At 31.2% G+C, this 14,608-nt stretch overlaps 1 protein-coding gene across 1 annotated transcript; it reads left to right on the forward strand.

Annotated features, from left to right (window-relative positions):
• Nucleotides 1-8,140: 8,140 nt before the first annotated feature.
• LOC113391329 (zinc finger protein OZF-like) lies at nucleotides 8,141-11,526 on the forward strand. The gene is made up of 3 exons (XM_026627274.1): nucleotides 8,141-8,323; nucleotides 8,428-8,590; nucleotides 10,784-11,526. The coding sequence occupies exons 1-3, from the start codon at nucleotides 8,141-8,143 to the stop codon at nucleotides 11,524-11,526; spliced, it is 1,089 nt and encodes a 362-aa protein (XP_026483059.1).
• The last annotated feature ends 3,082 nt before the right edge of the window (nucleotides 11,527-14,608 follow it).

The raw sequence follows: 14,608 nt of genomic DNA on the forward strand, positions 1-14,608 counted from the left end.
GCAATCTGTAAAATCGTCTCGGAGAAGTTTTGCGCAACAAGATCTGTCGGCGAATTGGAATAAAAAAGTGTCAAATTTATTAGCAATATGCCAGAACTTAGATGGAATGATTACTTACGATGTGAGGAGTCCGAAAATTAGTCAAATGGCACATGTGGAAAGAAACGAGGTAAAGGATGGTCATAGTAGTAAGTTTAATAGGTTTGGTACGATTTTAAGGAAAAGTTTTACATTAGGGCATAACAAAAAGAAATGTAAACACGATAGTTCAAGCGACGCAAAAAGTCAAACTTTAAACAGTAAAAAAAGTTCTAAACACAAATCTAAACCAAAAGTCATTCCAGACGTGACCGACGAAATTAATACAGACTTACAAGAATACAGCGTTCCAGATTTCCAATCCATTCAATCCGGTTCTAGCAAAAACAGTCTGTGTGAAAATTCTTTTCACCCAAAACACAATTTCAAACACCAACGTTCAGATGAATCTTATTCTTTAACATGTCTGCAACCTCCTCAGGTTAGTAGAACCCCCACAAATTTATCAAACACTAATCGAGCTTTATCCAAAAGCACGGACACCAAATTCTGTCCAAACGAATTATTGGTCTCGGAAGAAGTGGTGGATTATTTAAACGAAGTGATCAAATCGAAACATAAGAATAAGCATTCGAAAATGGCGAAAAGCTCGGAGCACATTGATTGTATTCTGTGTGATATTATAGGATTAAGGGGCGCTTCGTGCAAGGGCGGTTTAAATGAGGGTAAGCTGCAATAATTGATAAAGGATATTTGATATGTGTGAGCCCGCTGGGAGTAATAATAGGTTTAAGGTTAGATTTAGAAGTGGGATGTGTGTTTTTTATTTTGAAACGAGGGGAAAGTGCCAAATGGCACTTGCAAAATACTTGATACTTATCAGCACAATGTTTATACAGTGAATGTGATTTTTTATATATAAATTAGGCTTGAAATTAGAGACCGAATACCGAATATTCGGCAACTTCAGCGCCTAAACTCGTTCGTATTGAAACAATTACTATTTGTAATTGTTATATCACTGACGTACAACATGTATATTCAATTTTTATGTCTAGGTTTGAATCTACTATTTGGTTACTCTTTCTTATTTGGAAAATTTGACACCATTCATACTGTTCGGCCGAATACCGAATACTTGAATAACATAATCTCAAAAGTCGATAAACTTTAAATTATTATATATACAAAATACAATAACGGAATCATCAGTAGTGAAAACTGTGAAACTTTATTCTTATCATATTATATAAACTAAAGACTTCAAAATATACAGATCCATCACAAGTTCTTTATCGCATAAAATATAAAACACACACACAATATTTTCGCCGAGTGGCGACGGCTTCTTTAATTTTAACTATTCGGTATTCGGCCGAATAGTAAGTTTCTATTCAGTATTCGGCCGTATATCAAAAAATGTGCCGAATACCGAATAGTAACCGAATATTCGGTGCAACCCTAATATAAATGTGAACAACATCAATAAAATGATACAGAAACATGATGCTGCAATTATAGATTTCTGGAACATTATTTAAAATAAATATTTAAAAATAAATTAATGGCGCAATTCTGCTTCATAACATCGCTGTCTTATGCTTGTTTATTAGTAGTGAAAACTGTGAAAATGTATATTTGCTGTGCGATCATGCGTATTTTACATATAACCAAGAAGAATGTTATGATAACAGAATCTTTGATGATATAGTTATCACAAGATTCTTTCTTGCTTGTTTATATGTAAAATATGCCTAATCGCAGCAAATAAACATTTTCACAGTTTTCACTACCAAGAAATAAGCATTACTCTGACAACACTATGTTATGAGGCAGAATAGCTCCATAAACATACTTAAGGCTCTGTAAAATATTGTGCTTGAGTCTCTTATATATTATTTGAACCTTCCTGATAATTATATTTATAAACAAACCCTTCTCTTTATTCATAATAACAACCGCATAAAAGTATTTCTTCGATTACATCCCTTAAAATTTAATAGTGCGTGGACGCGCGAAATAAGTGAAACTTTGTAATATGGTAATGAAAATAGAAAGAGGCAGAAATTGATCTTCAATGTACTCATATAGTTGTTACTGTGAAACAAACTTTATTAACAATTTACAATCGTTAATAAATTTTGATGACAATCTTTAAACCTTTCCACTCGGATGCCGCCGTTCCGGCAGCAAATTACATAAAAATATCGCAATTTGCGAGTGGAAACGGTAAATTATTATTTTCAAGTGGACAATTTATCATTTTCAATCAGAATTTATCTGGTAATGGTTTAGAATGTGGTTATGAAAAATTCGCATCAATAACACCCACTACCCATGATGTGGAAAGTGAGTGACAATAAAGCACTAAATAATTTAATGGGACAATTCTGTTGTCATGGCAAGGCTATATTATGCTTGTTTCTTGGTGGTGAAAACTGTGAAAATGACTTTTTTGTGCGATCAGGCATATTTTACATATAAACAAGCAAGAAATAATGTTATGATGACAGGATTTTCCAAGATCTGTTATCATAATCATCCTTGATTGTTTATATGTTTATATGTGAACTACGCCTAATAGCATAGCAAATAAATAGACTTTTTTATACTTTTTACTACCAAGAAACAAGCTTGAGATAGTTTTGCCATGACATCTCCCCCACTAAACGTTACGTGTATTTTTAGTTATGAGAAAAAAATGTAAAATTTTAGATTTTTTTTTGAAAATGTTAAAAATTCAGGTAAATAATAAATACACGTGATAACTTAAGGTGCGCCACACCTAGCGAACGAGCACGAACGAACATGGCGTTTGATATGCGTGTGGTTCGCTTTTGTTTGAAAACTTCAATCTGCGCATATTTTTCATCATGTTCGTTCGTTAAGTGTGGCGCACCTTTACTATACACCTCCTTCCCCCACGTGATATTTTGTGATTTTTTGTCGAACCCCCCCCACTCCTTAAAAACTTCACGTGATTAATGGACGCCCCCTAACAAGTACGTATTTAAGCTAATTTCACATCCTTATGATTTGTGTCTCTTTCCCTCTCCTATTGTCTACCTTTGAGTATCTCTGTTTTTCTGCTTACTGTCTCTTTCTATTTTCTTTCCTATAACGCAACCAGTTCGGATGTCACATTAGAAGTTTCACTTAAAAAATCGAATTTTATTTTTACACAACTCCCTCCCCTTTCTTATATTGAAAATTTATATTATATATAATACTAATATGTTTTGATAAATTTTTACATATTTAAATAAATAAATATATGTGTGACATATATATCGGTGTATACACTTGGATGTGTATTTTCTAATACACTTAATATTAACATAGCATTTATTACTCGAACGATTAAAAAAATTGTGAAAGTTTGAGTAATGGATGATTGAATTTAATAAAAGTGATAGATAGTATATTATATTAATAGAGTATTATGATAAAATCATTTATGCATTCTCATATATAAATAGTGGATAAGACTTTGGAATTGTTTCGACTCAACAAGGTAACATAATACTTTTTATGTCGATAACAATTCTGATCAATCGCACAAACCATTTTTAATATTTAGATAATGATAAAAGTGTAACTTCCATGTTGTCGTGTTCCCACGATTAGATTTATAAAATAGGATATTTATTACTTATTGATAAACACAGTTGTTTATGTTTAACATTGTGTTTATTTATAACATTCCTCGAATAGGATTGTAGAAAATGTGCATGACTCGAAGTGGATGTGATCTTTGACACAATTGTGTTGCTTGAGAATTTACATAGAGAACCTCATTTTTACAATGGACAAAATAGAATTCTTAATTTATTATAGACCTATGAGGCGCGGTTTAGTTATAAAAAATAATTAATCCTTGACAATTTATATATCAGTTTAATTTAAGAATTTTACACGTTTTGACGATAATAAAATAAAATTTTGTAAAAGGCGAAGGTCAGTCACTATAACCACTTGACCATCCTCACATAGCGACATCGCCACACCGCGAAGTTTAATTAAACTTTATTCATTTTTACAATTAAAACTCTTTTTAAATTTTCGTTTAATTAAACTTTATTCATTTTTTACAATTAAACCTCCTCTCATAGGCCTATAATATTTTAAGAGTATATTTTCCATCGCAAACTTTATCTTTATGCCAAGTTTCATCAAAACTCAGAAGTGTAAGTCTGAGGTGCTCCATAAATCTGAATTTTTAATCGGACCATGCAGATTTTTTATTTTTTTATAGGGACCACTTTAAATAATCTTTATTGGATTTTATGTGTTTGTGTAAAAATGGATTTAAATAATTTTAAATTCATTTCTGTCATTGGTGTCGAGACTACTTTCTTTTCAACTGTTCTATTCAATTTTTATTTATGTTTTTAATAGGGTTTTTGCATAAATTTTAAGAAAAATGAGATTTATTGTGAAAGAGAGAGATAGATTGATGGAGAGCGAACTAGAGAAAGAGAGGGAAATAGAGTGTGGTAGAGTGAGAGGGGGTAAGAGAGAAAAGAGTACATATAGATTTAGGATAGGGAGATAAAGTGAGAGGGCTTAATAGAGAAAAGAGGACCAATAGATTTAGAAAGAGGAATTGAAATATAGCGTCAGAAGGTTTAGATAGGTAAGGAGGTAGAAAACAGAAATTAATTACAGAGTTAGATAGACCGAGTGAGGAGGGATATGTAGAGAAAAATAGTGACATGGATAGAGAGGTTGATAAATAGGCAGAAAAACAAATAGAGAAAAATAGAGGTTGATTTAATTTTAAAGAAAAAAGAAATTTATTGTGAAGAAAGAAAGACAGATTGATGAAGAGCGAACTAGAGAAAGAGGTAGAAAGAGAGGTAGATGGAGTGAGAGGCGGTAAGAGCAAAAAGAGGACAGATAGATTCAGAGAGAGGGATAAATAGAGTGAGAAGGGTGAGATAGGTAAGGAGGCAGAGAACAGAAAACAGAAAGAGATAGAGTTAGATAGACCGAGTGAGGAGGGATATTTTGAGAAAAATATTGACATGGATAAAGAGGTAGATAAATAGTCAGAGAGGGAAATAGAGAAAAATAAATAGTGATTGATATATAGATAGAGAGAGAAAAAACGGTAGATAAACAGATAGTTAGATATAAAAAGTGATAAACATAGCGTCTTTGGAAAATAAATTTTTATAAACGGAGTATTAAAGGCAAATAATAATATTGTCAAATATGCGAAAATGTAATTTAAAGTTATGTTGAAAAATAAAATCGCTTTGGTGACAAATGAACACCTGCACCTTAGAAAACAATACGAAATAATATTCATTATTATTATTATTAGAATAAATTGAATTGAAAAAAATGCAACTTTTTAAACAAATACTACTAAAAGACGCATTACCAAAGGATTTTAAAAATCGTAAAATATTAAAGTTTTTAACATTTAGAATGATCGAGAGGAATATAATTCAAATAAGGTACCTCAAGTAATTGAGAATAACAAAAATACACGCTTTCTTTTTCTCTCGTACTTTTCAGCTTTGTGTATTTTCTTTCTTTCTCACACGTCGTCAGCTCTCTCTCTTTCTCTCTATGCTTCCTTCCAAGTTTGATGGAAGTCGCATTAGAAGTTTGACTTTAATAATTAATCCGTCCTGATACAATAAATAAAAGTAGCATTATTGACTTTTGTATTTAAATTCTGCATCTCGATTATTAATTACACGCTTCATAAATTATTAATGCCATCGTGAAAGATTTTATAGTTCAAAGAGTATTATATATTTATTTAATTAAAATTTTTAGAAAATTTATGCAAGAACCTGACCTTATAATCTACTTGAAAGACTATCATAATTCCAACTGTATTTCCTATCATTTAATTATTTTATCCTAAGTAGCAACAAAGTCAATTAGTTTGTGCGTGTAGCATAAATGTAAATTGAAAGAAATCTGATCTTGGAGAAAAGTCTCTTACGAATAATCTCATGTAAAAGTATTTATTTTAAAGTTTATCGATTTAGTTTTTGTGATCGATGCAAGAATCGGCATTATGGATTGAACGAAAAAATATAAAGCAAAAGGATAATATTGCAATTATAACTTTCATCAAAGGGGTTAATAATATATTCATAATTATCATCGAAGATATAATATTGTATTCACATTACTAATTAAAAGGGTTTAAATTACATTAAATTTTTTCCTTGATTGAAGTAGTATTACATTTACATTCCTCATGATTCTTTATATGATTAACAATAATCAAATGTAATACCATTCGTTATTTTTTTTTTAATTTCACATATTTTTTTTATAAATCCATAATGTTTCTTGTAACGATACACATTTATAAATATATATTAATTAATTGTTAGAAAAATGATACTTAAACCTTTGATACTAAATATATAGTTTATATGTTAGGGGTCTCGGTGACTTTACAGCAATTTTATAGTCGAAACGATAAATATAATACTGCTGCGGAATCGAACCGATTACCTCGTTCCCATCAAAGTGACACAAGAAAGTTGCACTTATAAAATTATTTGACCTTTGTGCCTTTTGAAGGTTAAATTTTATGTGCCAACTCATAAGATTATAGACCCGTAATGTTTCTATTTAATCCGAGAATTGGCTCCTAAATCTTGAGTCACCATTGTGTATATTCTTTAATAATTACGGTACAATTCTAGCTGGATTAAATTTTTTCTGAATTATTTTGATTTTATTACAGTTCTTGGCAAGATATATTTTACGATTGATATTTACCCTTTCCACTAGCAAATTCCGAGATTGGTGGAGAGGGTTAAATTGCTATTTATTGATATTTTATTTATATTCTTCGTTCCGAATGTAAAATTCTCCATTGCTGTAAATTCATCGAGACATTTAGATAGCATAACTCTTAGTCAAAATGCATGTAATAACCTTAAACAATAATTAATAAATGAATGAATTAATTAAATAAATAAATAAATGAATGAAATAAACGAAACATGATTTATTATTTTATTATTATTGAATAAGCAAGAAGAATAAATTGTTTTTAGGTGATTAGTGCGTTACACATCGGAATCACTATTTGCAGTAAATATATAATAAATGAATAATAATTTTTTAAGCGTTAATAAAGCCAAAAAAAGTTTATTTTTCATAAAATACAAACATTTGTTGCTTTCGTAACTATTATTTTAATACTATCATCTATCTTATATTCCTAAACTTTTTACTAATTTTAATAAATAATTCCTTATTAATCTTTTATTTCTTTTTCCATACATCTGTTTTCAATAATTTTAATTTTATCAAATTTAAATATTGAGTTGTAGTGCAAACAGTGCCTTCTGCAGCGCTCATTGATCTGCTCTATATTTTTGTATAGTGAAGGAAACGCATTTCCCCATGCCAGACTAGGTCTTTTGTCTGGGTATGTTGGGCTTATTATAAATAATACCAAATAAAATCCTAGCTCATTTCTTGCTTTTTGTCCCTACGGTGTTACTTCATGGGGGGAGACTCTAGAATTCAGTGATTCCCACTCTTAACACTAGAAAGACGGACGCAGTCATTTTGACTGTTTTCCATTTTCAAACATAAAAATAACTATGTATTTGAAGTCGCAGCTTCGTGAAATTTTGTGACTTTTTATACAACATATGAATGCGTAGATAAATCGTATTATTTGCCTTATCTCACTTTTATTTTCAATATTCTTACATGTTATGCCTGCATGGACGGAAAACAGTCATTTTGACTGCTCTAGAAATTTTACATAAACAAACGGCTTTGTTATTGTATTGCAAATCGTTATCTCGCGATAATTCATCTCGAATGAGCCATAATGCATTTGTTACATAGAAATAACCGAATTATGGTAAGTATTGACATTAGACCGGTCTTTTTCACATAGTAACTTTCAGTATAACGCGTTGTTCAGTTGATTTTTTAGAACTTATAAATAAAATGTCAAAGAGAAGTGAATTGTTGCAAAAGCTAACACACATAAGTGAAGAGTGTTCCGACATAGAATAAAATGCAGAAAATTGGGCACAATCATCTGAAGATGAATTGAATTATATTCCACGTGAATCATCTGATTCTGAGGGTAGCGATGAAGGAGATCACTATTGATGAAAATGAAAGTGCCATCAGTGTATGCAGGAGGGTGCTAAGTGGCTCAGAAACTGATGAAAGAATTCAAGAAACGGAGACAGCTGTCGATGGTACTGTATGGACAAAAATTGCCGAAGGTGGTACTCCAGGAAGGTCATCATCTAATTGTGTCTTCAAGGGTGTGAAAGGGCCAACAAGCTATGCAAAAAGAAAATTATTATAGGTGATCTTGTCAGTGCATTTTCGTTGATAATAGATAATTATATTATCAAACACATAAAACAGTGCACAGAAGAAGAGGGCAGTCGAATTTCGGAGTACGATTGGACAACATCGTTACCGGAAATACGTGCATTTATTGGAATTTTATATGCTCGTGGGGCCTATGAGGCAAAAAAATTGAAATTGACTTATTTATGGTCAGCAAAGAAGACATGGCAGATCAAAGGTAAAGAAAATATACCGTGAAATCCAGTTCCAATCCAGTAGATAACCTCTGCAAATATTTTTTAATATTTTGGATTTGGCTGCGATAAATGCCTGGATTCTTTACAAGGAAGCGACAGGAATAAAAATCCAAAGAAAACAAATTCTTAGAGAACAGTTTTTGTTTGAATTGGCAGAACAGCTTTCCGCGGACTACACGACATCAACACAAAAAAAATCAAAGGAAAATGATGACCCACAGACATCATGCAAATACCAATAGAAATAAAAGAAAATTTTGCTAAATAAGACTTTGTAATAATAATAAAACTAATAATACGTGTCAAAGTTGCAACAAACATGTTTGCGGAAAATGTATTCATAAAAACATCTTAAATTATATTTGCATGAATTGTAAAAATAATGAACTTCTTTTTCAGATGAACTATTTTTTTATTTTTAGCACTTATAGATGATTTGTATAAATGTAAATAGTACATGAAATAATAAAAATTGATTTTAAACAAATTTCTAAACGCATTATTTATTTTTTTCACGACGCAGTCATTTTGACTGTTTTCAGGCAATGTAGGTATATTCAATTCGTCCGTCTTTCTAGTGTTAATTATACTTCAGTGCTGTACAATTGGCGAAATACCATGGACTATCCAAACCATGGATAGATATCTTTGAAAATTTGAATATATTAAACGGCCAAAACTTTGTTTCAAAAACCAAGGATATGTTTGGAATTAGCGAAAAACAATTGGTGACAAAGAAACGGTCAGGCCGAACTTTTTTAAAAACTAATCAGCACGATTCTGAAATGATACCTTCGAAAGGTATCCGTTTCAAAGTTTTTTTTGAAAATGTGGACACAAATTTTTGGATTTTGCATTTGATCCTAAAGAAACGACTCAGACGATCATATCGTAATATAAATCAACGCGAGTGCTTATCAAGTTACTAGCTATCAAGAACGGCTTTTAAATTTTTGAAATCGTTCTAGATGTTTTTTGAATGTCGACTCACATACACACATGCATTCTTTTGGTCTATAAAAGAGTCTGAATGGCTAGAAAATTGTCTAGAAAACCAAATGATCAAATCGGATTTTCTGGCAAAAACAAACTTTTCCGTCCGAAATTGAACTAGTGATGAACATTGAACTTCCCGTACCGTAATGAAATATTCGTAAAATATTAAATGTTTTCAAATAGATTATTATAAATACTGTAACTTATATATGTTTAAAATTGATGGAACTTCCCGTACCGTAATGAAATATTCGTAAAATATTAAATGTTTTCAAATAGATTAATATAAATACTGTAACTTATATATGTTTAAAATTGACCCATATTTAAAAAAAAATTAATTAAAAAAAATGCTTCTTCCATAAGCAATCGTTTCATCAACACAAGCAGAAAGTTTTTTGTACATTTTAAAAAAAAATTAATTAAAAAAATCCTTTTTCCATAAGCAATCGTTTCATCAACACAAGCAGAAAGTTTTTTGAATCATTCAAATCGGATGCCGAGTTCTTTCGAAAACTGCAATTTTTGTACATTTTGCTCGGTATCTCCGGAATAGCTGGGCCTGCCTTTGCCAAGAACTAATCAGCACATCTTCCTATCAATAGGAATCGAATGTTTTTTGAACCATTCAAATCGAATGCTCGAATTTGAAACACAAGCAGATTTCTATTTTCTGTACTCTTTGCTTCGTATCGCCGAAACGGCTGGACCTGCCTTTGCCAAAAACTAATCAGCACATCTCCCTATCAATAGCAATCGAATGTTTTTTGAACCATTCAAATCGGTTGGTCGGTTGATCCGTGCGCCCGAAAACGTGAATACACATCCATTTTTCTGAGGTATGCCAAAATGTTCAGAAACCTTCAAAACGTGAAGAAATGCAACAATGTTTATTTTCGATGTACTTTATGAAAAGTTAAAAAAGTTTTGAATCGTTTATCACCTTTATAATTTTGTTGTGTGTGACAGCACCTTTAGCTTTACAAAATAATTTCGTTGTGTGAATGCACCTTTACACAATGACGAATTTTGACGTTTGACAGTTCAAATAATATTTTGATATTTGGGTTAAAAGTAACAAATTTTATATTTAAATTAATAAACAAGGAATTGTATTTTTGAATACTAGAATCAATTAAATTATGCGTATTTAATTTAATATAATAGTGTTAAACCAGTGTTAAGAAGTAATTTGTCTAAACTGTCGGTACAAGTCGAAGAAATTCTTAAGTCAGAGATAATTGGTAATAAATGTGATAATTTGGATGCTGAAGCAACAAATTCAAGCAATGGTGGTAAATTACTTAATGATAATAGTACAAGATCAGAAACAAATCCAAAAGTCGAAGAAATTTGTTTCCTAAAGTCCACAGAATCTGAATGTGAATACGATATATCAGAAGAATCACACAAGCTCTTCCAATGCACATTGTGCTCCAAATCCTACACCAAACAAAGCAATTTAAAGGAGCACTTCAGAATACACACTAAAGAAAACCTTTACAAATGCAAAACATGCCAAAAAATCTTTACTCGACAATCTCATCTCACCCGTCACTCCCACATGCACTCGGGTGCAAAACCATTCACATGTCAATACTGCCTTCGTGGATTCTTACAACGCAGCAACTTATTAACACACATCCTAATTCACACCAAAGACTCTTCTTACAAATGTTGTGGTAAAGTTTTCAAGAACCTGAATCGTTTACAAGAACATAAAATTACACATGGGGACAAACAGTCTTATGACTGCGATGTATGTGGTAAAAAGTTTGGGAATGTGGTGTCTTTGTCGAAACATAAAATGATTCATTCGGATGACAGGCCTTTTGAATGCACAGTGTGCGGGAAAGGGTTTACTAGAAGACATGTTTTGACTAATCATATGCATGTGCACAAGGCTACAAAATTTGTATAAGTGCTCGTATTGTGATAAGGAGTTTTCACAACAACGATATCTGGTGAGACATGGAAAGGTACATATGGAAAAGGGGTAGAAGATTTAATTAAACAAAGTTGAACTTTAACCAAAGGTAATTTAGGAACATAAATTATTTATATTATTATTATTATTATTATTATTTTTATTATTATTATCTCTTCTATTTACAACTGTCCAGTTAAGAACATTTAATAAATTTGATGAATTTACAATAGTTGACCGAAAAGGGACATTGTATACTACAAGGGTAATTAATAATATTATTAATAAACAATTTAGCATAAGAATTGTTTTACAACTTTGTATGTTCTAATTTATAATATGTAAAAGTCTTGAAGCGACAATGATGAAAAATGTACTGATACATACTTACTTTGAGGTACTTTTTACACAACTTTTTTACTCAACAAATTCTCTGAGAGCATTTTAACTTCCTGTAGGGTAAGTTATAGTAATAAGCCGAAATCGAAAATAAAATTTTTTGCATATCTTCACGTTTCAACGGTTTCTGAAAACATTCAATTCGTAATGACGGGAAGAAGTGGTGATTAGTTTTTGGCAGAGGCAGGTCCGGCCGTAATAATAAATAGGCAGGTCCATGGTATAAGGGCACCACAAAATCAATAATTTTCTTCCCCTTCACTTGTTTATTATTCCCATTATCCTTTTCTTATCATTGATTATATACCATTAATCATTTTATATTCGTTTTTATGAATTTTTCTTTCCTAACTTCAGCTTCCGTGCTTCCTGGTCTTAGCTCTAACATTCACTATACAAAAATATTTACTGAATACACGTATGGAATTTGTTCTTATCAACTTAATCTTCTTCGGTAGATAAAGTTTTTTAATTGCTTTTGGAAAAAATCCATTTCTTAGAAGCTTGCTCCGCTTCTGCTAAAGGCTTGCAGTGCCTCCAAGTATTTTTGCTCACTTAAATTAAATTCTCTTTCGACTTTTAATAAAACTGTGATATGTGTTCCATTCGCTTCAGCTTTTAATTCTCTGTATTTCCTTTTCTCGCGTAAGTCATCAACCGTCTGCATTTTTCTTCTTTCCAATACTTTTAGTCCTTCTATTCTGCCTTCGACGACGTCGTGCAGGAGGCACTCGTTTTGCGGAATAGGTCCGATTTAGTTTCCTTTTCTTTTCAGGATCGTGCTCAGTAGAGTCCTTTCTTTGCCCACTCTTCTCAGGACTTGATTTGTTACCTTGTCAGTCCACTTTATTTTCTTCATTCGCCTCCAAACTTATCAGATAGTTTTTGTCGGCTTTTCTGAGAGTCCATGTCTCTGATCCGTACAGAGCTATGCTCCAGACTTAGTTTGCTAGTCAGCAGTGTTCTCATCTTCGTGAACGCCGCCTTGGCGCTTGCGATACTTGTCCTGATCTCTCCGTGCAGTATCGGTCTCTGGTCAGAAAGCTTCTCAAATATTTGAAATGATCAACGTCTTCCAATTCTCGATATCCTACTGTTGTTTTCAGAGGATTATCTCGGTTTGGTACTCTCAGCACTTTCGATTTGTCGATGTTGATTTCCATTCCGTGTCTTCCCACTTCGACGATTCTGCTCATCATGCTTTGCAGCTCGGTTTGGTTTTTTGATATTACTATACTAGATTATCAACAGTTTGGTTTAAGAAAAGAAAAAGGCACCACTGAAACATTCAATCATACCTATCTTGTTTTAATGTTTTCAATATGCAAAATATGATGAAACATACTGGTACATTATAGTTCTACGGAAACTGACTCTCAATTATAAAATTTTATTAAAATTTGAATTATTTGGCAGTGCTTTTAGAAAATACTACGAGTTGCATTAGGCACGTATTCGATTTTCAATCATATGTATTAAAAAAATTGTACAGAATTAAATAATTTGCAGTAGATGTTTCTCACATTATGATGCCCCCTACAGCAACTTGTCCTACTTCTAAATCACTCATAAATTAATGTATTGATTTCTGATTGATTAATGGGCCGATTTTGCGGCAAAACATTTAAACCATGGATTTTTTAATAAAGTTTTTGCCGTTTTATTTTTATCAAATATTCAAAGATATTTATCCATGGATTTTTAAACAAAGTTTAGTCCATGGGGGGAACAAATCCGCCTTACACTGTATGAGTGTTTTCAGCATATCACAGATGGTGCTAGTGTGCTTCAAATTCAGCGTTTGTTTTAAAACAAAGTCTCTCTAGATATAGTACATGTACTTTAAACGTTCAAGTACCAATTTAATTCCTCTTTTTTTGTCACACAAATATGAATTTATTTATATATTATGTATTAATTATTGTTTGCAAAACCAAATCCAATGAAGGATACAATACCTACGGGTAAAAAACCCATGTTATAAACAATGTACATACTTTTATATACTGAAATATATAGTCTTTGAATTGAAAATTCAAGTACCAATTTTATTCATTGAAATATAACTTTAAAAATGTTTAATTTTTTCTTATCATATATTTTTTACAATATATTTGCGATTTGCGATTTTGTTGAAAATATATTTTAGACGCGTATATTTTGTTCTCATTTCATTTAGTTAAATTAATAAGGTTCATCTTTCATATTCAAACAAATCTTATCTAGAATTGAACCTAATGGTAAATTTACGTGCTATGGTTGGTGGCGACATCTATGATATGCTGAAAAAATTACAATTGATGTAATGTCAAAGCGGCCATCTATTTATACTTGTTTATCTATGGTTTAAACGCATAAAAAAATATTTTCACAGTTTTTATTACCAAAAAACAAGCATAACGTAGCATTGCAATTGCAATCATCTGTGTTATGGCATAATTGGCCCGTAAATCAAACTTTTCTTTCAGTTATAATATTTATTTTAACTTTAATCTTATCAAACAATAAATAGCTATTTGATATTACAAATGTCTTAACTTTAATACAACCTTTAAATACAGATTTACAATGTATGATAAATTTACAATATTGAAGGTGATACAGATGTTCGATGAACAATTCATAGAATTTTTTATAAATCTAATATTTCCAGCCTCATCATAAATTTACATCTGGG

This window comes from Ctenocephalides felis, unplaced genomic scaffold (genome assembly GCF_003426905.1).
Source record: "Ctenocephalides felis isolate EL2017-DRISC unplaced genomic scaffold, ASM342690v1 CF-g0.4_SCAFFOLD_00845, whole genome shotgun sequence".
Taxonomy (NCBI): Eukaryota; Metazoa; Arthropoda; class Insecta; order Siphonaptera; family Pulicidae; genus Ctenocephalides; species Ctenocephalides felis.

Excerpts from the sequence above, each read along its gene's own strand:
- LOC113391329 (XM_026627274.1), top strand. The coding sequence starts at position 8,141 with ATGAAGGAGATCACTATTGATGAAAATGAAAGTGCCATCAGTGTATGC. Across the intron at positions 8,324-8,427 it reads CTAATTGTGTCTTCAAGGGT|TGCACAGAAGAAGAGGGCAG; the intron begins GTGAAAGGGCCA and ends CACATAAAACAG. Across the intron at positions 8,591-10,783 it reads GAAGACATGGCAGATCAAAG|TGTTAAGAAGTAATTTGTCT; the intron begins GTAAAGAAAATA and ends GTGTTAAACCAG.